Source organism: Myiozetetes cayanensis, unplaced genomic scaffold (genome assembly GCF_022539395.1).
Source record: "Myiozetetes cayanensis isolate MyiCay16 unplaced genomic scaffold, myiCay2020 scf6-25, whole genome shotgun sequence".
Classification (NCBI taxonomy): Eukaryota; Metazoa; Chordata; class Aves; order Passeriformes; family Tyrannidae; genus Myiozetetes; species Myiozetetes cayanensis.
The window spans coordinates 49,343,661-49,366,629 of NW_026087853.1; the positions used below are offsets into that span (position 1 = coordinate 49,343,661).

Below are 22,969 nucleotides of genomic sequence, written 5' to 3' on the forward strand. Positions count from 1 at the left end.
CTCTACACGTCTATTCACTGAAATAAATCATTGTAAGGAAAGGTTTCTTTGTCTGCTAGTGAGAAGAGAGTTGTTCAGTTGTGAATGTATTATGAACCTGATTTGAGATTCATCTCTTGCTGCAAGTTATGTCTCTCACAGGAGCTGGGAAAAGGTGGTAATCCAGTCCTATGTACTTTTGATTTTCTTTGTTTCCTTGGGTTAATTCATTAAACTGGGTCTCAGTTTCTTTTTTTGTAAAGTGAGAGTGCTGAGAGAGTTGCTTAGTAAAGGTGAAGATATTTTGAGATTTCTGGAACACGAGCAGTGGTGCTGATTGCCAAATATTAGACTGCTTCATCACCTTCTATGAAAAAAACAACCAGGGCACAGTTTCAAAGTAAGAGAACATCTTTTTCTGGAGGTGCCTTCTTTTGGAGATTGACCCCTCTGCTGAAAAGATGAGAGGGCTCACCCCCAAACCTACCTCCTTCTAGGGTGGCCCTGTGCCTCCCTGCTAGCTCCAATTTTTGCTCTGGTAGGGCTTTTCCCTGCCTGAATCAGCTTCTAAAACCTCAATGACCAAAAAAGATAGAGCAGAAAAAACCTGAAAGTCTTTGCTTTCACCCTTTTCACACTCTATTTTTGTCTGCTCTAATACGGGCACCTCCTGATGGGTACCCACCCTGGTCCTGTCACCTTAGCCCTGTTCTGGGTAGTGCTAATGCCATGGGGAGTCTGCCAGAGTGGTTGTGTGCTGGGGACGAAGCAACCCTCGTATAATTAGTGCAGAGTTTGCGCCTGCTGTGCTGGGGGTCTTATATATTTGGATGACCCCTGTCTCTTTTATGACCTTGCTCCAAAGGAGCTGCTGGACTGCAGTGCTTTGCCAAGTAGCAGCATAAGAATTCATGTTCAAATTAAAACCTAAAATTGCTTTTGGTTTAGAAGTCTGTGTTTGATTCTTCCCCAAATTATACTCTGCTATTAGCGCTTATGCCAGTCAGAGAAGTAATTTTTGTGGGTTTTTTTGAAAGTGCTTGTCTGTGTAAGTGAAGAGTTCTCGTTATTTTGAACCAGTTCAAGAGGAATACACTTAAAAATAAGGAGAGTAGTGGATACAGTCTGCTACGATTCCTAATCCACCTTATTATTTTTTGCATTTCTCTGCAATGAGTGTTTGAAGGAATATTATCATGTCATATGGCTCCTGATAGTCAGTTTTTCATGGAAAACACAGAAATTTCATACTGCAAAAGGACCCAATGTAAAATTTCAAGAAAAGTTGCTAAGGATTTATATTTTTAGATATATATATATATAAAATATATATTTTTAGATGAATAAATAGGATTCAGTTAACCTCAGTACAGCTGCTCTAATTTACAGTGTTTGAGGATCTGACCCATTCTCAGAAGTCTGTAATGATTCTCTATTTCATAATTCCTAGATTAAAATATACATTTCTTTTCAATTCTACTCGTATTTGGTTTAGAACCACAGACAAAGAACTGTCTTGTTTATGGTTCATGGTAATTATGGTATCTGTACCAGCTAAACATGCCTGTAAAGCTGTATGCATGCAGGTATGTCTGTATTATGTTCTGTATGGCAATGCTTTTGAAATTGTTAACAGAGCTCTCAACAAATATCCATGAGAAAATGAAACTGTTCAAATCTGGTTTTAGAAGTAATAGGCTGCACATATCATGTATGTTTACTTGTCTATTATAAATTATTACCAATAAACGTGAGAAACTGTTACAAAATATAGCCCTGAGCAAAAATTGACACTATTTGAGAAAACAAGACTTCTTTACTAATGCAGATCATATGTTTTGCCTTAATATATAGGAAAAAATAGGTCAGAGATGAAAACCACAATAAGACAATGATAATCATACTGCGTCCCAACTTAAAAAGAATATCTCAGTATTTTAGCTAAAATCACTTCTAAGGGATCTTATTTATTTAAAACTACTGACAATATTTTAAGTTTGTATTTTAGACATTTGGCTTTTTTCCTTGCTAATTATTTGGAAACAATTTGGGACTTTGGTTCGTGTGCAGGTTTATCTTTTCTTTTGTACTCTGATAGTTGTTCTTCATTATGTTCTTTGACACATTTAAAAATACTAGCACTGAACTTTGAGCACTTGGAAATGCAGAGCCCTTCAGAGCCTGGGTGCTCTTCACCTTTACCCTTATGATTGATTTTGTTATGCATGTTTCCTCCTCCTTGTTAGAGAGCAGATGCTCTATGCTGTAACCTTCCATGAAAACAGGACAGTCGAGTGTCCTCAGTTATGGCAAATTATTTCTTGTAGCAATTTTGTGGTACTTTGCAGAGCAGAAACCAAATGACAGGGAAAGTTTGTAGTTTCATCTGCAGTTGATGCAGTTTCAGAATGCTGTATGCAGGGACTGTTCCTGCTTGGACTCTCAAAGCTGAATGATGAAGTAGTGTAACTTTTACCTGTGCCAATTACTTTTTAATTTTCTCTGATTCTTTTTAGTGCCTAGTCCAGATACCTTAGTGAACTTCTTAAAAAATACAAAACTTGCTTTGGGAAACTGGTTAATATTAAACTTTTTTTTTTTTTTTTTTTTTTTAAGCTAAATAACAGTTTAAATACTTGATGTTGTTAAGTATGTCATTGAATAAAAATGTCTTAGTTATTTCAGGTTTTTTTTAAAGGCAGTTAAAATTGGTAGATGTTTCATCTGTATAGCTTGTGAAAGGATAGGAGGTTCAAAGTCTCAATAAATTGAACTTTAAATTGTTTGCAGTTCTTAATAGCAACTGATTACCTTAATTAGTAGAGGAGATAATGTTTTGTTTTAATATATTTGAGATCTCAGACTGTTGCAATTATTTATCTTTTGTCTTCATATTTTCATATTGAAGGTAATTAACACAAAAAGAAAAGGGCCCAATCCTGTTCCATAGCCAAAGAGGTGGAGGGTTTGGGGGAGAGAGAGAGAGACATTACCCCACTGTTGTACTTGGGCCACATTGCCAGTCAAATAAGGATATTTCTCAAATATTTCCTGGGTAGTTTTAGCCAGGCATGTAATCTTTTTCTGGACGGTATGCTGCTTCAGACTACCCTCTCCTTTTTCCCAGTAGTAGCTGCAGCCCTTTAGCCATCAGCGCGCTTGTAGCAAGCGTGGGTAGAGCCCTTCTCAAATCTTCGTTCATGAAGCCTAGCCATGAGCTGCAGCCCACTGGTGAATGAGGTGGTTCCTCAGGGGTCTGTAAACACATTTTAGGGTTCCCATTGTACAAATATGTAATGATCATATTGGGTAAACATTAGTTGAAAACAAAGAAATATTGTGCACAATGCCGCCTTCTAAAAGCCTGTTTGTAAGGATCCTTAACAAAAAATCACAACTTCCCAAAGTTGCAGAAAAATGGGCATTGTGTCTAGTTTTGTTTTATCTGACCAAACTGCATATGACATTCAAGTTGTGCTGTGGTTTTGCTACCTTCCTTTGTTCCTGTGTTCATTCCTCTGTACCAGTGGTGTTGTATGATGCAATGCAGCACACAAGAGCAAGCATCAGTGGCCAAAAGCTGCGAGCAGGTTGCAGTTGGAAAGCCCAGCCTTTCCAGGTTTGCACCTGAGCTCCTGGGGATGCAACACCTGAGGCAAGGCCCAGAAGGAGTTCCCAGTCATGTGGAGCTGCATCTTTTCCTTAACCTCTCCTGTGAGGCTAATGACATATTTAAGCAGTCCTTGTGCTTGTTTTATCCACAAGGGTTAGAATTACATCTGGCTCTGGTGCAATTGCTCAGGGTGGAAAAAAGCTCCCTGTCCATTACTGTCATTCTTGAATATTCCTTCATAGAAAAATTGATGTTAAAGATGGATTCTTGGCTTTGCATATTTTGCTCTTCTCTCTTCTTTTCTTCCACTGGTGAAATTTTAAAAAGTATGTGAAGGCGCATTTACATCAATAAACGTATGAGAACTTTGTGTATGTCTTAGTAGTGAATGGAATATTGATACAGAAAAGGTAATCCATAGTAATCACTCATCAATGCAAGTTTCTCAAGAAGGATTTAAGTTTAGCTTCATTTCTGTGAACCAGATGAAAATATTTTTCCATGTATATATCCTACCAAGGACACTCTTCTGTAGTTTATAAGGTGCCCAGAGCTACTGTAGATATAAAACACAATTTCTGGCTATTAGATCTCTGCATCGCCAAAATGCAAATTTCACTCCTGAATATGTAGGCCACTTGCTGAATAACCTCAAGAAATATATGGTGGAAATGCTGTTTCTCATGTATTCAGATTACTCCCTTCAAAGGTTTTCATCAGGTTTTTAATATCCTGAAAGTCCCTGTTCTGAGGCAGACTGCAGTTCAAACTCCATTTTCAGTTCTTAGAGTGAAGTCATTTAAATAAACAAATAAAAGTGGCGCGTCATGTGTAGCCTGTGCCAAAGTACGCCGTGTGCCAGTTAGAATTAATTTTTATGAATCCTTACATATATGAGTTTATAACAACAACAATACAGATACATATGCTTGCCCCTAGCAACTCTGATGACCCTTACAGTAAACTGTATGTGCACAAGTAAAATCCCAGCACAGTTCTGACCTGTGTTTATTTTTAGTATTTCATGAATCACCTCCTTTAGCTGTTTTTCTTTTCTACCTAATGAAAAGCAAATAAATCTTATTGCTAAATAGCACTAGGATATTTGATAGTAAGAATAAAATCCCTCGTCCTTTTATTTTTGTTGTTTGTGTGAATAGCCAGATGGAAATGTTTACCCTTTAGAGAAATTTAGATTTGATATTTTTGTTATGTTTTGTTGGCACTTTGCTGATCCCAAGTTGTGTGTTATTACAATGGAAGGTGACAATTTGATTGTATTCAGTTGGAGAAACGAGCAATTTTATATTCACTGAGCTGTCAGGTAACAGTACCTTATAATACTAAGAGCTCATGGCAATGTGGTTTGGCACCTACATTTAAGTGCTTTGATGATTCACTAACCTCTGCTGAATCAGAAATATTTTGCCTGCTAGAAATGTTTTTGGGCTTGTAGTGTAAGGTTTTTATTAAAAGGACAATCTGTAACTGAGTGTGGAGCCATTGTTTTATGTTACATGGAGGTATTAATTAGGTGGCAAATGGCTACAGGTGAGCCTGAAACTGATACTTCATTTCACTATTTACTGAGCTGCTTGGTTTGACTTAGAAATGAAAACCAAAAACATGGAAAGGCAGCAGGAGAAGGGGAAGGATGGGAGAAAAGTCTGACTATATTAATATTTCTGTTGTGAATTAGATGGTGCAGAGAAATGGCATGTGACCTTTCACACCTGTAGAATTAAAAAGCAACTGTTTGACTCATTACCTGGAATCTCAAGCAACTCCTGAAAATTACCTGTAGGTGGGAAAAACATAATACTGTCTCTTACTGCTGGAGCATGTTTTTCATGGAGTATTGAAAGGATTTAATGAACCTTTCAGGAACTTATTCCCATCAGGTTTAAGTGTTGTCAGGAAGATTTTTAATTATTAGAACAACTTTTTAACTAGCTTTGTAAGGGAAAAAATAAATGTATTCTTGAATTCTGTGTAAAGTCTCGAAGTCTAAACATGCTAAAATAAATTCTTAGTATTTTTAGACTTCCTTTATCAAAACCATTTATATAACCATCCAGATAAACAATTAAGTCATTCTAATCCATAAAAATATGTGGATTAATGCTTATTTATAGCAACCATTGTTTTAAAATTTTATTGTTAATGATTGCTTTTATTTATATTGTATATTTTCTTACTTTCTGCCTGAAAAAACAAGTTGCTGATGGATAAATTCTTGGCACACTTGTTCTTGTTCCCATAATTATTGGTAAAGATAGCTGGAAGTCAGCACTGCCTTTTTTCTTTTTCTTTTTCCAACAGTAAGAAATTGGATATCCAGAGACACATGGCCTAGTCATAGGACTTTAAAGGCAGCCATCACTGAGAAGCTAATACCAACCAATTAAACAGAGGTGGTTACGTGATGTAACATTATCAGGAGAAACAATTCATGAGTCAAAGCATTCCAGGGTATATGAGCTCCAGTCCAAAGAACAGTCTCAAGCTGTTTAAATAAAGTGACAGCAATATTGTCAGCTAAATATAAACTATAGAAAATATTAACTACAGTGACTGAAGATGAGCACATCCCAGGTGCTAAATGACTATTCTTTCACTGCCCTTTTACTGCATTTGAAGTGAGTTCACCTTAGGCATTTTCAGTGGCAGCTTCTGCTAGTGAAAAAAGAGAATGGAATACTTAACCTGATAGAAAGATAGGTTGTGGTTTTGGCATTTTATGAATCCAAACAGATCCTCTGGGTTTTCAGTGAAAAGTCATAGTGGGCTGTGAGGCTGTTTTGCTTCATCTATTTTGATGTTTTCAACAACTGGGTGAATAGACAAGAACTTGTTTCCTAACCCTAATATTTCTGTGGGGCTGCATGGCTGAGTTGGTCCCTCTAATGGCAGAACACAAGAAAAATAGTTTCCAAAGAGACCGAATGAGCTGTTTAGCTCTCACATTGTTTATTACAAGTCAGAAGGGATACCATAAAAGTTGTTCCAAACCACTTGAGCTTTGAGGGAGTCTGAATCTCAAGTCAAACTTTGTGATTTGGATTCCTATCTATTAGCAGAAGTGTAATTTGCCTGGATTGGAAAAACAAATGCAAGAATAGCTGAGTGTGTATCTTGGAAGCCGTGGGTGTATTGCTTAGCTTGATGCTTATTTCAGCTAGAGATTTGGGTGCTCAGTTAACATTATAGCTGTCATTTCTTGAATCACACTTGCTTCTACTCCCCCTCCCGCCCTTTTATTTCCAAGGTGGTTCCTGTGATTACCATAAACTCTCTAATCTTGCAATGCTGTTTATGATCTATATGTAACTAATTCTTGTAGAATTCCTGCAAAATGAAGCCAAGGAAGAGCTTGAGGGAGTTAGGATGATTGGCCTGAGGCCTTGTAGTGACTCAGAGCCAGGAACAGAAACTGGGAGATTCTCTCCCATTGCTGCCTTCTCAAGTTATTTGGGCTTTGTGCACAGGGATTTATATCAGGGTGTGAGGCCCCAGGAGAATGAAATTTTTTACTTACTGTTCATTTGTGTTACTCGTTCTCCTTGAAAACAGTATGATATTTCATAATTTTAGGAAATAGCTGTTTATTCTAAAATGGCAGACAGATTACGGTGTTAGCTTTACAATGAGTTACGTTACTGGTTTCTGCCTGCAGAACATTGTTTTGCAGGGGCAGAGCTGCAAAATATTTTGGCTACTGCCAAAGCATGTTCGTTTTTCTTGAAGTCTATCTGAACGCTACTGTAACTGGTATATTTATGCAGCAAAAAAGGAAGATCAGTTTTCCTGAATGTTTAATCTAAGCTAAACTGGTTTGCAGCTAGAAATAGGTAAATTATTCTAGTAACTTCTGTGCAACTATGTCAATGTACCCCATTCTATGTCAGGCCTGTGGTTGTGTAGGTGAACTTGCACTTCAAAATTGCAATAAAGGACGATTTTGAGTTTCAGAAGGGGTTTGAGGATCCATGAAAGACACAAGGCCACGAAGTGATGAGCTGTGCCATAGGTATGGAAGAGGAGGATACTGTGGGCAGTGCAGGTGAAGAAGAGTATATGATGCATCTAATGTATCCCAAAGCTGAGTGCTAATTAGTAAGGGAGGGTCCTGTAACCACGTTTAATATTATGAGAGGAGTATGCACCTTTGTTGCTCTTTTAAAAGGTGGGGAGGGATAAGGTGCTGTGGCTGAGTTTTACTTATGAACACCAGATTAACACAGAAGTTTAGAAGGAAATACTTAAAAGGTTAGAAGTACCTCTAAAAATGGTTTCTCTAATTTATTTAGTTCTGGAGTCACCAAAGCACTTAGACACATGCTTAACTTTTTGAAACTGAGTAGTCCAATTTGAAATTAGTGGACTGCTTGCATACTTACAGTTAATCATGCACTTAAGTATTTTAATCTGGCACTTTGGGGAAAAGGAATGGAGACTGTTCATAAAAGCTCTGTAAGTGAATATATTTCTAATCTAATCTGATTCCAATCTACTGTTGGAGCTGTAGAGCTGGGTTATGTCTCAACTGCAGTCACTAAAGCGGGATGAATTAGTCCATCTGAGCACCACACTACTGTAGTTGGAGAGCTATCAGAAGCAAGCTTGTTTAAAATTAGTTTGGATATCTGAGCATTACAAAGCAGTCATTTATGTAGCTGCAGTGTAGACATGCCTTTGGGTTTATGAATGCTTTGTGAGGGTGGAGCAGAGCAGAAGCTAGAGTCTCTGGCCAACTACGAGTCTGCTTTGTCATATATCTCGTTGTTATTGCTTAGTTTATATGTTTTTGAAACAGGGTCTGGGCTTTGTTGTTATCTGTCATTACACTTTGTGGCTTGATTCTGAAATGTCTAGCAGCTAAAATTCCAAGTCTAGCCTTAATTTCCGCTGTAACATTTAATAATTTGAGCAGTCAGCAGGGATGGAAGATTTTTTTCAGGGTTTGGAAGCCTTTCATGTCAGGTTTATCACCTAATTGTTTTGAAAGAGAGGATATGATTTTTTTGAAGCATGTGAGACCATAGAAAAACTTTAGACAAAATAAAAAGGTATTATTATTATTATTATTTGTGTTTAAAAAGGTGTAATGCACAGTAGCTGTAGAAAAAAAGGAAAACCAATGTTTCATGAATCTGACTGACAGCCTTCATTAGAGCAGAAAGAAAGTCTTTGGTTTAAAATAAAAAATCCTGCCATATCTATAGAGAATGGAGCTGTTTGGGACAGTGTTTAGATTTTTGTAGGTAAAGGTACCCTTAGCAGTTCAACTGTAGTGTTACTACCTCAGTATTGAGACCAACTTAAATTGGGGTCCAGTCCCTCAGCTTTACAGATGTTTTGACAAATGAGCCCATTCTTTTTCTGTCTCGATCAAATTGAGATGGAATTTGATTCTTATTTTCTGAAACTAAAATAAGATTTATTATATTCTAAAACTTGAGTAGGTGGTAGGACTTCAGATAATTAGGGCCTTTTTCATACCCATTAGGTGTATTTTCCACCTTTAGGTATTGCTGTGTTCAGATAATCTGTCAATTTAACCAAAGCAACAATTTCACAATGTAGTTTTCTTTCTGATTGTGTGCTGTGTAATCAATATACTGATATAATGTGAGTGTAATTTCCTCTCTTATTTTATCTCCACTGCACAGTATTATAAATAAACAGCTAAAAAAGAAAAAAGAAAGAAAAGCACCAAACAAATCTGTTGCATCTTCTTTTAAGATTGTACCACTGTAGACACTTGTTCTAGTAAAGTAGAATTGGACCCACTTGATTGCATTTAAATTTTTCATGCTTCAGCAGTTTGTCTGGGAGCACAGTAAAGAAAACCCCCCGAGCGAGGATAGTTTAGAATAATAGAACTTGATTTTGTGTATTATAGCGGCACCATTTGCGCTGCTGTAGTTAGGGTTGTGTCAGCACTTCCATTATAAACCCCTGTTTGCAGGGGTTATAACTAGGGAGATATTTTTTATCAGAAACTTTTTTTTTTTTTAAATCATCCAAGTGAGTTTAATTGATAATAGGAGAAATAAAATAAATTATAACGGGAATTAGTAAATTTCTGATAGCTTTTACAATCCTTATTTATTATGAATATTGATTTTTTTTCCCTCTCAGCAGGGATTTTAGCAAATGCGTTTTGAATGTTTTAAACATAAAATTGGGAAGTTGTTATGGCTTAAAATTTGACTGCTATTCATGCTCATATTTTAACATTAAAATATTTTAACACAACACGCTGTTCCACGGTTTAATTTTATCATAAACATAAACTACTCAAATGAGCCAGATTCTTCTCCTTTTGAATTGGATGAGACCTTAGAGTTATCGTCTGAACGCTGCTTTTCGACCTGATGGAGTTACGTGTACAGAATTCTCCCATTTAGGCAAAAACCAATTAAACCTGGTAACAAGGTGACGAGTAAAACCTGCATGAAGGAGTTGACTGGATAACACCCAGCTGCAAGAGTTTAAATTTACTCTGCTTTGCTGATTGTAAACCTGGGCATGATCAATGTTTGGTGCATAACCAAGGCACCCTCAGAAGACATGCAAGGATGAGGTATATTCATTGAGTTAATGATTGTGCTGGGAAAGGAGGGTTAATCTAGCAGGGCCCTCCACCTCTGTCCCTTTTGACCCAATGTTTTAAATGTAACAACCAAAAAACTGAAACTTACCATTTAACCTAGTTGCTTTAACAATGCTCTAGGAGAAAATAGAAGGGAAACACACCCCTAAAAATTATGTCACGAGGAGAGCAAGTGCCTGGGAGGCCTGCCTGAGCCTGTCTTCCTTTTCAGGCTCCAGAACTATAGGTAACTGAGTGAAGTGCAGCATGAAACGTGTCTGACCATAACGCAGCAGTGGGGAGAAGGGGTAGGTGGAGCTAGGAAGCATTTGAACCCCACCCTTGCTCTGTTTTACTCTAGTACAGAAAAATGTTGCTGGGCTTGGCTTGATATTATTAGTGAACAGGAGTTTGTTGATATAATTTTATTTTTAACATTAACAAAGTACCTTTCCTCTATGTAATCAGAACCTGAATAGAGATTTTTATTGAGTCGTGTTTAAAACCTCTTGGATAAAAGCAAAGTGTATTAGTGTACATTGCAAAGAAAAAGTGCTTCCCCTGTAGTGCGTTACCAGTAGATAGCTTTACTGAATGGTCACTTGAGGAAACACCAAAAGCCTGTTTATGAAATAGAGGTGAAGCCTTTCTAGACTAATTATATTCAGCATGTAATTTCTAAACTTCAGTCTGAATTTTGATTTTCAATTAACATTCCCAATTTGAAGATAATTTTCTATTTAATGTAATTGCAGGAAATAATTTATTGGCTGATTAAGACTGAGGGCCCAGCCTTCCTTAAGAAAACAGTCCCTAACAAACCAGCCTTTAAAGCCAACTCGTAGCTTTGGACAGATTCAGCCTATTTTTGCAGCTGCAGAGTTGTGTTTAATTAGGATTGTGCACTATTATTCATTGGTGCAGTTTGTAGTTGAAATTATTCTTAAGAGACATTTTCATTTCTAGTTTTCTGTCATGATTAATTTATGGCGAAGAAACAGCCATAGCTATTGCTTTGCACAGAAGCTTGTTCAGTATGAAACAGGAATAAGATCTGTTGAGAAGGTGAAAGAAAGGAAAATCCTTTATTGTGACTTTCAGTTTTCATGTCGGGTTTTCAAATTGTATAAAGCATGACGTATATTTTCATGTGAGTGATTACATTAACGTGACTATTTTAATGAAAAAAGGGAAAGCAAACCTTTTATTTTATCTTAGATCATAGCAATTATGAAGCAGAACCTTTTGAAGTACATACAATAATGCTGGTTGCTGAACTCTTGGCATGTTCTCTGTAGCATCAACACAAATTCTTTAGCATAGTAAGAATGTAATACACGGTTTGAATTCCTCAGTTCTGCTTATTGGCAACATTAATATTAGACTCCCACTTACACTGAGGCTTCCCTAAAGAAAACATAAACCTTTTTTCCCCCACCAGTATCGAGTTTAAGAGGCAGGATTATCTCTATTTACGGAATAGTTATTCTAAATAGGTATCAGTCTTTTAATATGTTTCAAAGCACTTCAAAGCTTGTAATACTTTCATATTGAACTGTACATAATTAGATTAGTTGATCCTATATTAATTTTTTTTTCACTGTAGGATACTAAATCTGAACTCCCTCATTAATTGTGAGAAATTTAGCATTAGCTGTTAAATCCTATGTGAAACACAGGCTGCTACATAAAAACTACTGTTTAAATTGGAATTAACTTAATTATTTTTCTTTGCACTTGATATTTCCTTCACTGTAATATTCATGAAAGCATGTGACAGATTTGTAAATTTAACTGTTAGTCTCAGATTTCCAGACCCTTTAATCAGTATTTATTTGTCTGTAGAAACAGTACTAGCAAGTTAATGATTTGCTAATTTGAAAAATGCTCATGTGGTTTCCTATGTTAACTGATTTGTGCATTTTTAAAGAAATGGTATGAAATCAATTATTGTTAAAAAGCAATTAAGATGAAGATCTTATTCCTTAGTTTCTCAGCAATTTCAGTGTCAAGGATATTCTAAAGTTACTAAAACCTGGGAAAATAGCTAATATATTTTGGTTCTCTTCTTTTGGGTTTATTAATGATTGTTTTAACAGTTGCAGTTAATCTTACCAGAAATTTTAAATACAGTGTATTCAGATTTTGAGTTGAAGTTGGTAATATTTTCATCTAAGTGCAGAAACTGTGGCAAAAGCTGTGCTTGCACATGAGATGGTAGTAAGAGGCCATTACTGGGAAAAGGCATTTAACATAAATCTATGCATTTATTCATTACTCTTTTAAGTAATTTGAAGTATTTTGTTGAGCTATATCCTGTACTTGATGACTAATATGAAAAGAAACATCATTATTTTAGATTTTTAGCCTGAACTGTGAAAGATTATTCAGATATTATCCATCCATCCACTAAAGCTTTCAGGTTTAGAACGCTTTTTGCATGAGTTCCTGAAAACATTTTCTGAAAGGTAAAATTTAAACAGTTTAAAAGCAGTACAGCTTTAAACAAACAGCAAAAGGACTTATTTAGCAGAATTTGAAATAGATTTAAAAATTCTTATCTGTGTAGAAAACATCTTGCAAGGAATGAGATTGGGTAAGTGTGATGGGCTCTCTCCTTTAAACATTTGCTTATAACCTTCAGATTGCTCATGGGAGTAAGAGTTTAAATAATTGAACTCTTATGCAAAATCAACATCAAAATACCAATAAAATCACTACTTTTTTATGACTGGAGAAAATTATATTGTTTGACAAGTCTAAATGAATAGAATGATGTCATAAAACTTAACCCTGACCTTGTCTTGGCATCAGTGATTATTTTTTCTCAGTGTTCTGGATCCAGGTCCCCTAAACCTGTACTTAAAGTATTTCTGTTAACTGCAGGTGACTAATTTTTGTGTTTTGTGGTCAGACGTGATGTGTTTAGAGGACTGCTTTGAGCTTGACTTTTTTTCACTTAGCACCAATTTTTTTGGTTTTGTCTGCTCTTCTTGTTTCGTAGAAGAATGTCTTCCAAGCAGGCTACCTCTCCATTTGCATGTGCAGCTGATGGAGAGGAAACAATGACCCAGGACGTAGCATCACGAGACAAGGAAGAGGGCAACAGTGATCAGCACGCGGCCTCTCATCTGCCTCTACACAATGTAATGCACAACAAACCTCACTCTGAGGAGCTACCAACTCTGGTCACGACCATCCAACAAGATCCTGAGTGGGATGGAGTAATCTCAGCCCAACACAGAATGGTGAGTTTCACGCTTCTCGCAGTGGCTTTCCAAATTAGTGTCGTGAAAGGCTGTTTGCTCCCATTTGGAAAGGCGTGTTCACGTGTAAAGCTTTTTAAATGTTAAAGTGTCAGTGTCAGTAGTAGATCAACATCATATGGTGTAATTGTAAATTACAATTGTATAATCTACTTAAGTATACAGGTCTTTATGAATGAGGTCATTTGATGAGTTCACCTTCTGAAAGGAAATGCATCTATTTATCATGTTTTCGTTCACACCTTGATTTATGTCATAACCTTTCTAGCTCATATATTCAAGCATTAATTTCTGACAGGAGGACGTAGCTCACAACTGTTTGTCATCTGCAAAGTGTTGTGCTGAAGGAAGAAACTTTAATGTATTTTTTTATTTGTCTCTCAGAAATAGAACCCACAAAATCTAGAATATTCTAGCTTTACACCACAACAAAGAAGCTGGCATTTTAGGTGACAGAAACATCCTACTGTATTTATAGGAAATTACAACTCTTTGTGGAGGGGAAAGGTGCTTATGAGTGATTCTGTCATGCTCTTCTGCTCTAGATCAGCAGTTTGTATACAGGTGACATTAGGAATGATCAGAATTATTATTTGTATTCTCTTCAGTAGCCTAGATAAAATTATTTTGTGGTTGTAACTTGTCTCTGCATCCCCAAAACTGCAATAAATGGGCAGGCTGAATGAAGGCTGAAAGGACATAGCATCTCAGGCAATTTATTTTCCTTGCATGTGTTCCTCAGAAACAGAATTAAGGTATGTGGAGCAGCCAGGTGTTCTGTAAATTTAGAACATCATAATTTCAAACTCTCCCTAAAGTGACTTTCACAGACTTTAAATTCAGACAGTTAGCTTAAAAAGAATAATCTACCTTTTCATAAAATTTCTTCTGTATTTTTATAAAATATCTATGAGCAGATTCTTTTCAGCAAACATTTTTTTCTTTTTTTTTTTCAGTAAAAATCAGCAGCTTTCAATAAGGTTAAACATAACTGTAGATTTATTTTTTTACAACACTAACAATAATGAACTTATTTCAAATTTGACTAGATTTAATAATTCTAATGCACTAATCAACATAGATAACAAAGATCTTTGTGCATATTGTGATGCCTGGAGTTAGTTAAATAATAACAGTACAGTAAGATCGCTTTTGTTAATATAGTGCTGCTTTTTTTTTCCTAAAACTGGATCAATTCAAAAGGACAAACCAAAGCAGAAAAATGCTACCTAATCTGTACTGTACAATTTAATGCAATGCAGAATTTTCTGTCAGGCCTAAAATATTCCTAAGTATTTGGGGGATTGTCACAAAGAAGGCAAAATGTCAACTGCAAAAATAGCTTTAAAGAAAAATGATTATAGGTTAGTAATTTGGCAAGGTAGGTTGTAAGTTGTATATATGTCTTGTATTCAGATTCTGAGATGTAACCTCATTTTGGACAGAGTCACTCTTTTGGCCAAGTCATGCAATAAGCATATTAGAATAATTTTAACTTCTATGTTGTCAGGAGGACAAGTAGGCTGCAGAAAGAATGAGTACAGTTTGTTGATAGAAAAAGTAAATGTGTGAATTCATCAGCTACGTCTCTATTCATTCAGAGGGGCAGGTGAACTCTTGTAATTTTATTATTAGGAAACCAACAGCATTGACAAAATTACTCTGTGTCCTAGAGAGAAAGGAAATCCTAGGCTTCAGGAGTCATTCAATGCATTTTTTGTTTTTGGTTTTTTTTTTAATTCAGTCTGTTCCTTGGACCCAGAGTAAGCCAAAATGGTAGACCCTTTTGTAGAATGATCAGTTGTACTCGTGTGTATTGCTCTGAAGGGGGTTTGCAGTCGCAGTGACAGAGTGCCATCTCTGTTTTCTTTCCTAATGCTGAACTATCATGTCAACACTTGCTGTTCCTCTGGCCATGCACGAATCAGTACTCAGCTTATCATGTTTCAGAACAGGTGCATAAACTTTGCTTGAGGGACTTAGCACTCTGGTTTTCCTTTCTCCTTTTTCCAGTAAATATTCCATCATATATGTAGATGAATGTCCTGAAAATCATTAGGAGTTTCCAGAAGTCCCTTGGCTTAAATCTGGTGGTGGATATATGTCAGCCTTATCTAGGTATCTTTCAGCTAAACCAAATAGATTCTTTTCTTTGCCCAACTCAAAGCTGGATATATTTTGCAAGGCTTGGCTACCAGTGTGGACTGAAGTTCTAGGGCATGCTGTTTCATTGCACTTAAAATTGAGATCTAAAATGTACAGAGCAAGGCCCCAGTGTATTTACAGCTAGATGAGTTAGATGACTAGTTAGGTGACCACAGTGAAGTGGTGAAAAAATGTTTTTGTCCTTAAGGGACTGTAATTTAGGGTACCTTGTTTGATTTTATTTTTTAGAAGGGGGGGGGGAGGATGATTTTTTTTCTCCCTTAACTATGTCCTTCATGAGCAAACATTGAAGCCTCAATTAATTGCAAAAAGCTCTCCTGAAGTATCTTAGTCTCCAAGCAGGCATTGATATTGCTAAGAAAGAATTCAGAGGTGCCTGCAATTATCCTGATGAAAATGTGTTCATACTCCTTAAAGGGAGGAAAGAAGTTTCTTTCCAGAAAGACAAATTCCAGAAGGGGGATTGGTCAATTCTGAGATTAGGTGCTGTGGTGGTGGCAACTTTTCTACTTAATAAAACCAAATTCCCAGAAGGTAAGCACTTTCTGACCCTTTCCCAGACGGATCCTTTAAAAGCTGATTTGAAGGATCACCTGTTCATACAATTTACACTGAAAGTAAAGACAGTAGTGCTGTCATTAAAATGCATCAATAATGTGTGAGGCATGGTTAAAAGATAGTAAATTCAAAGAATGCCCTGTCGACATATGGGGAGGAAAAATTTTCTCTTTTATCTGGTATCTAATTAAGGGCAAAATCCTGCATCTTTGTGCCCCTAAAACTACTAAGGAGTTCACTGGAATTTGAGAGAGCAGTATGCATCATAACTTGTTATGAGGGGTGTACACATCTTAAGTTTATAAAAGATATAATAAAAGGGCAATTTGACTGGAAAAAAAAATTACAATTTTACCCAACATTTATGACATGTAACACTTCAAGTAATGTAAGATACCTTTAAACTACATTGTACATTATAATAAAAAAACCACACTGGCTAGAAATGTTTCCAAACTTTCACTCCCTTTTGATAGCAGGCATTGCTTTCCACTGAGTCCTTTGTGTATTCTGAATGTCTGGAAGCCAAAATATTTTGTTTTAACTCCCACTCTATAGTATTTCCCAGCTGTGTACTTATATGGTGTAATAAAAGGATTTAACAAATGGGAAATAGCAGCTGCATTTGGAAATTCCCTTTGTGCTCCCTCTTCATTTGACAGATTCAGCAATGTGTAACAACTGTAACGTCAGACCTGTAATGACTTACACTGCAAGTATCATATCACCAGCCAATTTGATGTTCCAGTGGGGAGAAGATAAAACAACCCAAAGATTTCTGTAAATTCATATTGCTGAGCTGAAAAGATTATACATATGTTTGGTTCGTACATCTGACTGGAACTTAATATAAAAATACCTGGATATATGGGGTATTTTTGCTGATTGTAGCCTTACTGGAAAATAAAATCTATTTTAGGCTAAGGACATATCTATTTGCTGCAGTAAACTGTAGGGAAGAGGGCAAAGTGGTACTAAGATAACGGTGAAAGTATCATGCTTTCACCCATGGACAGTGAGTATCAGTCAAGAGATACAGTCACATTTTTAGATTGCATCCAAAACCTGTCTCTCTTAGGGCTGAAGACTAAGAGAGGATAAGTAGGGAAACCGAAAAATACTTAATTTTGCTAAATTTAATAGTAACTGAATTGCTGTGTCCCAATAATGTGTTAGACAGTGTGTGCATACACTGAATGAGGGCATCCACATCTTTTTGCTCTACTGTTATTTGGAAGTGAGAGACTGTTACAGGGAACAACTGCAGCAATTCAAGTCTAAAGGGTGGGTGTTATTTCCCTCTGACTGACGGAAACCAAGCACATATACATATACAAATGCAATTAACTGCCTCCAAACCTATGCTGTGTTTCCCTGTACATTTTGTAACGTCATTCAGAGACACCTTGGATTTAGAAATGAATTGTATCTCATTGGATTTTATCTCAAATGGCAACATCGACATGTATGTCATAATTGTATCAAGTCTCCGTCTTATGTTGACTTCTTGCCAGAAGAGTGAAAGACTTGCTACCTTTCTACTGTGGCTGCATGTACAGCAGTACTGTGAGCAGATTTATGGATGCAGCAGAAAAACTGAAGATCTCTTAATACCACATGTATTTGTTCCTTTCAAAATAATTTAAAATCACCAAGTATCAAATTTAACTTTATATGGCTTTAGCAAAGTTACTGGCATCAGAAACACAGAAATAGGTGCTATCCTGAAGGTCTTAATGTTTCGGTGCTTTCTGTCTCTACTTAAAGCAGGCACAACCCTGTTGCTCTCCCCTGCTCCTTGTTAATAACTTCTCATGTTGAAGGTTCTTCCTTTTAAGGAAAATAAACTCAGGTGTTTAGGGAAGATCATTGGAAAATGTTTACACATGCTAAACACTGTGAATTTGTTGTTATATAAATTCATGGCTTCAAATTCTCAAAAGTTATAGATACAATTACATGTTTTGAAATTTTATTTTTACTTTCTTTACGGGCTGAATATGAACACATAAAATGCATCAAGTATAAATGCCCTAAACTCTGGCAATTTTGTATCTGCTAAATTGCTCATGCAGCTGCTATTTACATGTGCAAATCTGAGTTTTGTGATTGTTGAAAGCAATTCTACTGTGCTGGTGATATTATTTCTGCATGCCAGGTAGTGCATCAGAATTTTTATCTAACTAAAGAGATAAATACCTTCATATATAATTGCATGGATACAAAGTTTTGACTGAAATTAAAGAGTGTGAAAAAGCCGATGGTATGATATCTTCCATAAAATAAACTTCAGTGAGAAATATATTGCAGAAAAGGTAGAATTAATTTTTTTTTTTTTTGGAGCATGTTGTTTTGATTTAGAAAGCATTCAGGTACATGCTTAACTTGCCTTTATTAGGACTACTGTCAACTATAATGTTAAACACACGTCTAAAGGTTTGAAATATCAAGGACTTAGTTTTACTGGCTTTAGCATAAAAAGATGTTTACATTTCACGTTAGAAGTAATAAAACCATTCCCTAAAATTGTGCAGGATAATGTACTTAATGGAGGTGGTGAAATACAAAATTGAATGTATTGGAAGAAGAATCAAATAATTGTTCCTTTTGGCATACTTCTTATATTTGTTTTATTTTCATTTTGACATTGTATAATTTTTTTTTCCAAATGCACCGTCTATTTTAAACCTTTCCCTATATTCTAGGGTGAACTGTGCTTTAAATAGAATTAGTCATCACCTGAGTTCTTCACAAAAGATTTGTTGTTTTTGTCCATCTAAACTTTTAGTCAATACTCCTATTTTAACATTTCCTACTTTTTATGAAGCAATTTCTGAAAACTTTTTAATTCACTTCTGTATATTGACATGAATTTTTTCAAAAGTATAGGCATTAACACATTCTAAATTGTTAATTTTTTTTTTTCCTTGGGCAAGAAGGAATCAGGTATGCATGCTGATTAACACACTCCAGTCATTAACATGTGATTATGTGGGCTGCATATTGAGCACCTGCCAAAAGATAAAATCCAGCACTTTACTACATCTGTGCAAGGACTTTTTGCATTTCTTTTGTACTTTGACAGCTCAAGAAAAAACAGACTTTGGTATCTTTGTTCAGCGTAATAAAACTGTGTACATAAAATATCTTCATGGAGGAAGGAAAGATACTACATATATTTATTTTAATCTTTGAGGCCATGAAAAATCCAGGGACTGAGACTTACACAGCACCAAGTGTAATATGAATCTTCTAATGTACTGTATCACTGACATTCATACACAGTTTACAACATTCCTGCATGTTTATAAGGATTATCTTTTCTGGGATTCAGCCAATGTTATTGTAATTCACAGCAATTTTATGTGATACCTTTATGTCCCATAAATGTCTTGTTTTTATTTCAATCTTCCAAATGTTTCATCAGTGTTTACCTTAAAGAAATACAAGTACTCTATGCAGCAGGCTGGTTTCTTGCATGCATTCCTCTGCAAATGCTAAAAGGGAAACATAAAGCATATAATATACATCATGTAACTATATACAGAGAAGGATTTTCATGTGCATTCAATATTGCTAAAACATAAAGACAAATTTCATTTTTATATTTGCAATAGGTCTAGTTATAAGCTGGACAATTAAGATGACCTAATAGGGGGAAGTTGGATATATACAGAGTGGTCTGGAATATCCAAGCCACACAATCCTTGTTTTATTTGGCAGCTTCTGACAAGCATGCATCACAAAATACGTGTCTTTATTTACCCAAAAGGTAAACAGTGCTAATCAGCTGGGACTGATCACAATGCTTCTTCAGTTTCAGTTTAGATGAAAATGTAAATCTAAATACTCATTTTGTAAATGGCTGTCCATTACTTTTTCCTTAATAAGAGCATTTAACCAAAGTGCAGGGCATAAAGTCTCAATATTGTGATTTATTACCAAACCTAAACACAGGGAGCTAGGACATATGGTATTTGGATAAATGAGGAAATCCTTAGCATTTAACTCTTACAAAAATGCACATGAGTTTATGCATGTCATTTGTGGGTGGGTTGATTGCCATGTAGAAATGATTTCTCATTGTATTTAAGAATTTTGAGGTGATTTTCTATTGTGGAATGGAGCAAAATGCTTGTCCAAAGCGTTGCAAAGCATTGCTTATTTGTACAGTAGGGTTTAAATCACATAGCTGAAAAATTGTAACCTTCTGAAATCTCTCTACCCCATGTTGGTTTACCTGGATTGATCTGGTTTGCTCCAACAACTGGGTACGAAGGGATTGTTGCAGTTAAGTGGTCATACTTTACATGAAACAAAAAGTCCCTCCTTTTTCCTTCCAAATAGATATTTAGTTTTGCAGTCAACTATTCATAAGACCATACTCATATCATCTATACCTGATTATTATGGCATCTTATTTTTAAACCTTTTATCTAAAATAATTTTCCCTTTTTAAAATTTTTTTAATTTTTATGTTTTTCTTTCTTCTCAGTTTAGCATATTATTTCTTGGCGTAGAGCTAGTGTTTACTGTTGTATTGTTTCTTCCTGAGGTTTCTTGATGTATCTAAAAGATGAAATATAAGCCTTTTAAAGATCGTATTCAGCCTATACTTTGGCAGTGAAATTAGTATAAGTTTTATCAGAGTAAATGTTGAGTTAAAGACTTGAGGCTTTATTCCATTACTTGCCATTTGCCCTCCCACTAGCATAATTTGCTGAGACTTAGCAAATGATGTTCTCTCAATAGCTTATAGCAGTCATTCTCAAGCCTTGGATTTAAATAAATCTTTCTTAATAAACTTTTGTGTTTTTTTCTTAATCGGATGAGAATTGGAAATGATCACTTAGATTTGTAATTTCTTTTAATTCTATTTAATTAAATTCCTCAAAATGGGAAACCATATTTAATGTAGTGATTGGAAATGATTTTGTAAACATTTGCTTTCATTATATGTTAACTCCAGACTAGTTCCAAGTGCCAGCATGCCTCTAGTACTTGGAATCAAAACCACTCTGGATATCCAACTTTCCTGGGGTGTTTACATGTGTCCCATTCAATGCAGAGACAGATAAATATCCCTTTATAACAGAAAAGCCTCATCCACATGGAAATAAGCAATTCAGCTAACACATTTTATGTTAGTAATATTTGCTTTCTACTTCTTCTTGGCCATTCATCCTGTGATTTCAGTTGAACTCTTACAGAAACAGTTTTCTCTCTGGCTATTAAGTGGGATTGCAGTCATCAACTTTCAATCAAAGTTGATCACAGTTATTCTTAAATTACCAACTAACGCTGTGACCCTGATTTTGTACAGCCCGCAGTTTTATTTTCTGAGGTTTCCTCTTTTTCTCACCTTCAGAGAGCTTCCCTCTTTGAAACAGGATCTCTCCTCCCTACGTGATACATAAATGCTGCCATTTAAATCTGCAGCCTCATGCACTCCCCCCGCCCCAGTTTAAGACTCCTGACCAGACAATCCAGCTCACCAGAATGTTGGTCTGTCCTTAACCCTTATGAGGATACCAAAGAGAGATCTGTCCCACACCAGATCTGCACGTGTGATTCTGGTGTCCCCAAACTGAGACGCTGCTTCTCAGCCTCCAAATACAAACCCCTGGATATTTTGTACTTGGGCCATGTGGAGGAAGGAACAAGAATATCAAATCTTGTTTTTAACCTGCAATCTTTCGCCAACAGAACTGTAATTTTTTGCCTGCTTGCTCTATTTTGGAAGTGAAAAGACTTCATAAAAGGTGACACAAGTTGGCTCATGATTTAGCTTGCAGGTATTGCTGTAAATACTAGCTTTCCAATATGGAAAATACCAGGAAAACTATCAATGCCTTTATTTACACCACTTCCAGTAGTACTCCCTCATTTATCTTGTTAAAACCAGGAGAATCAGTGATGGGAAATGCACTGCTTAAACTGATAGTATCTAAATACACAAGAAAATACCTTTTTACACTAACAAGAAAATTATGATTATTTTCTCAATCCTTTTCAGCAGAAACATCTGAGAAAGTATAAGGAATTTCCTTTCTTTGTACAGAAACTATCAACTCTCTTTTTGATGAATTTAACCAATGTAACTTGTGAAATTTAGCAAATGTACATGCTAAAATACAATTTTCTCAGAGTATGAGGCTTACTGAACAATTTATACATGTTATCTTAATGTAGCAGTTTAAAAGAATTATTATGGCATGTGAAGAAAATACCATGTATGAAGTCACAAAGAGTCCCATCTTTATTTATACCAAACTGTTGCTTGTAATTATTCAGAATTCTTCCTGCTGTTAGCAAAGCCATTCTTGAGTCATTCACAGCAGCTCTAAAAGGAGTAGTCAACAGGCCACTCCTTGTTTACACCAGGCAGCCTGGAAAGATAAGACTTTTGGACACTATGGTCGGACCACCTGTAATCAAAGAAATTTTGGGATTGGTTAAAGTATGCTGTCCTCTAACATGAAAAAGGCCAAGGGTGGACCTAGGAAAGCTTTTACCATATTGTGCTGTAAATCTCAATGTTTTCCATTAACATATGAGTGGGGAAGTAGGTAAAGGTTTTAGGGGCAAGTAAAAGTATGATTTCAGGCATGGGCTATCTATCCCTGAGTGAGTCATGAATAGTATTTTAGTGTCCATGCCTTGCTAATTTCTGGTTTTCTGTCTTTTCTGCTTTGATTTATTTTTCTCAATTTTGTTTGCTTTGAAACGTAATCCTTAAATTTTAGTGTCTATTTATAGGTATATAAAGTGTTATAATTAAGAACAGTT

The 22,969-nt window shown here is 35.8% G+C and overlaps 1 protein-coding gene across 10 annotated transcripts in view; it reads left to right on the plus strand.

The window, feature by feature from the left end:
* SOX6 (SRY-box transcription factor 6) overlaps positions 1-22,969 on the plus strand; it is a 263,900-nt gene that overhangs the window by 18,603 nt on the left and 222,328 nt on the right. For all 10 annotated transcript variants that reach the window (XM_050335391.1, XM_050335396.1, XM_050335392.1 and 7 more), the window contains one exon: positions 13,195-13,438. In XM_050335391.1, coding sequence (XP_050191348.1) covers positions 13,195-13,438 — 244 coding nt within the window. The remainder of the gene's footprint in view (positions 1-13,194; positions 13,439-22,969) is intronic.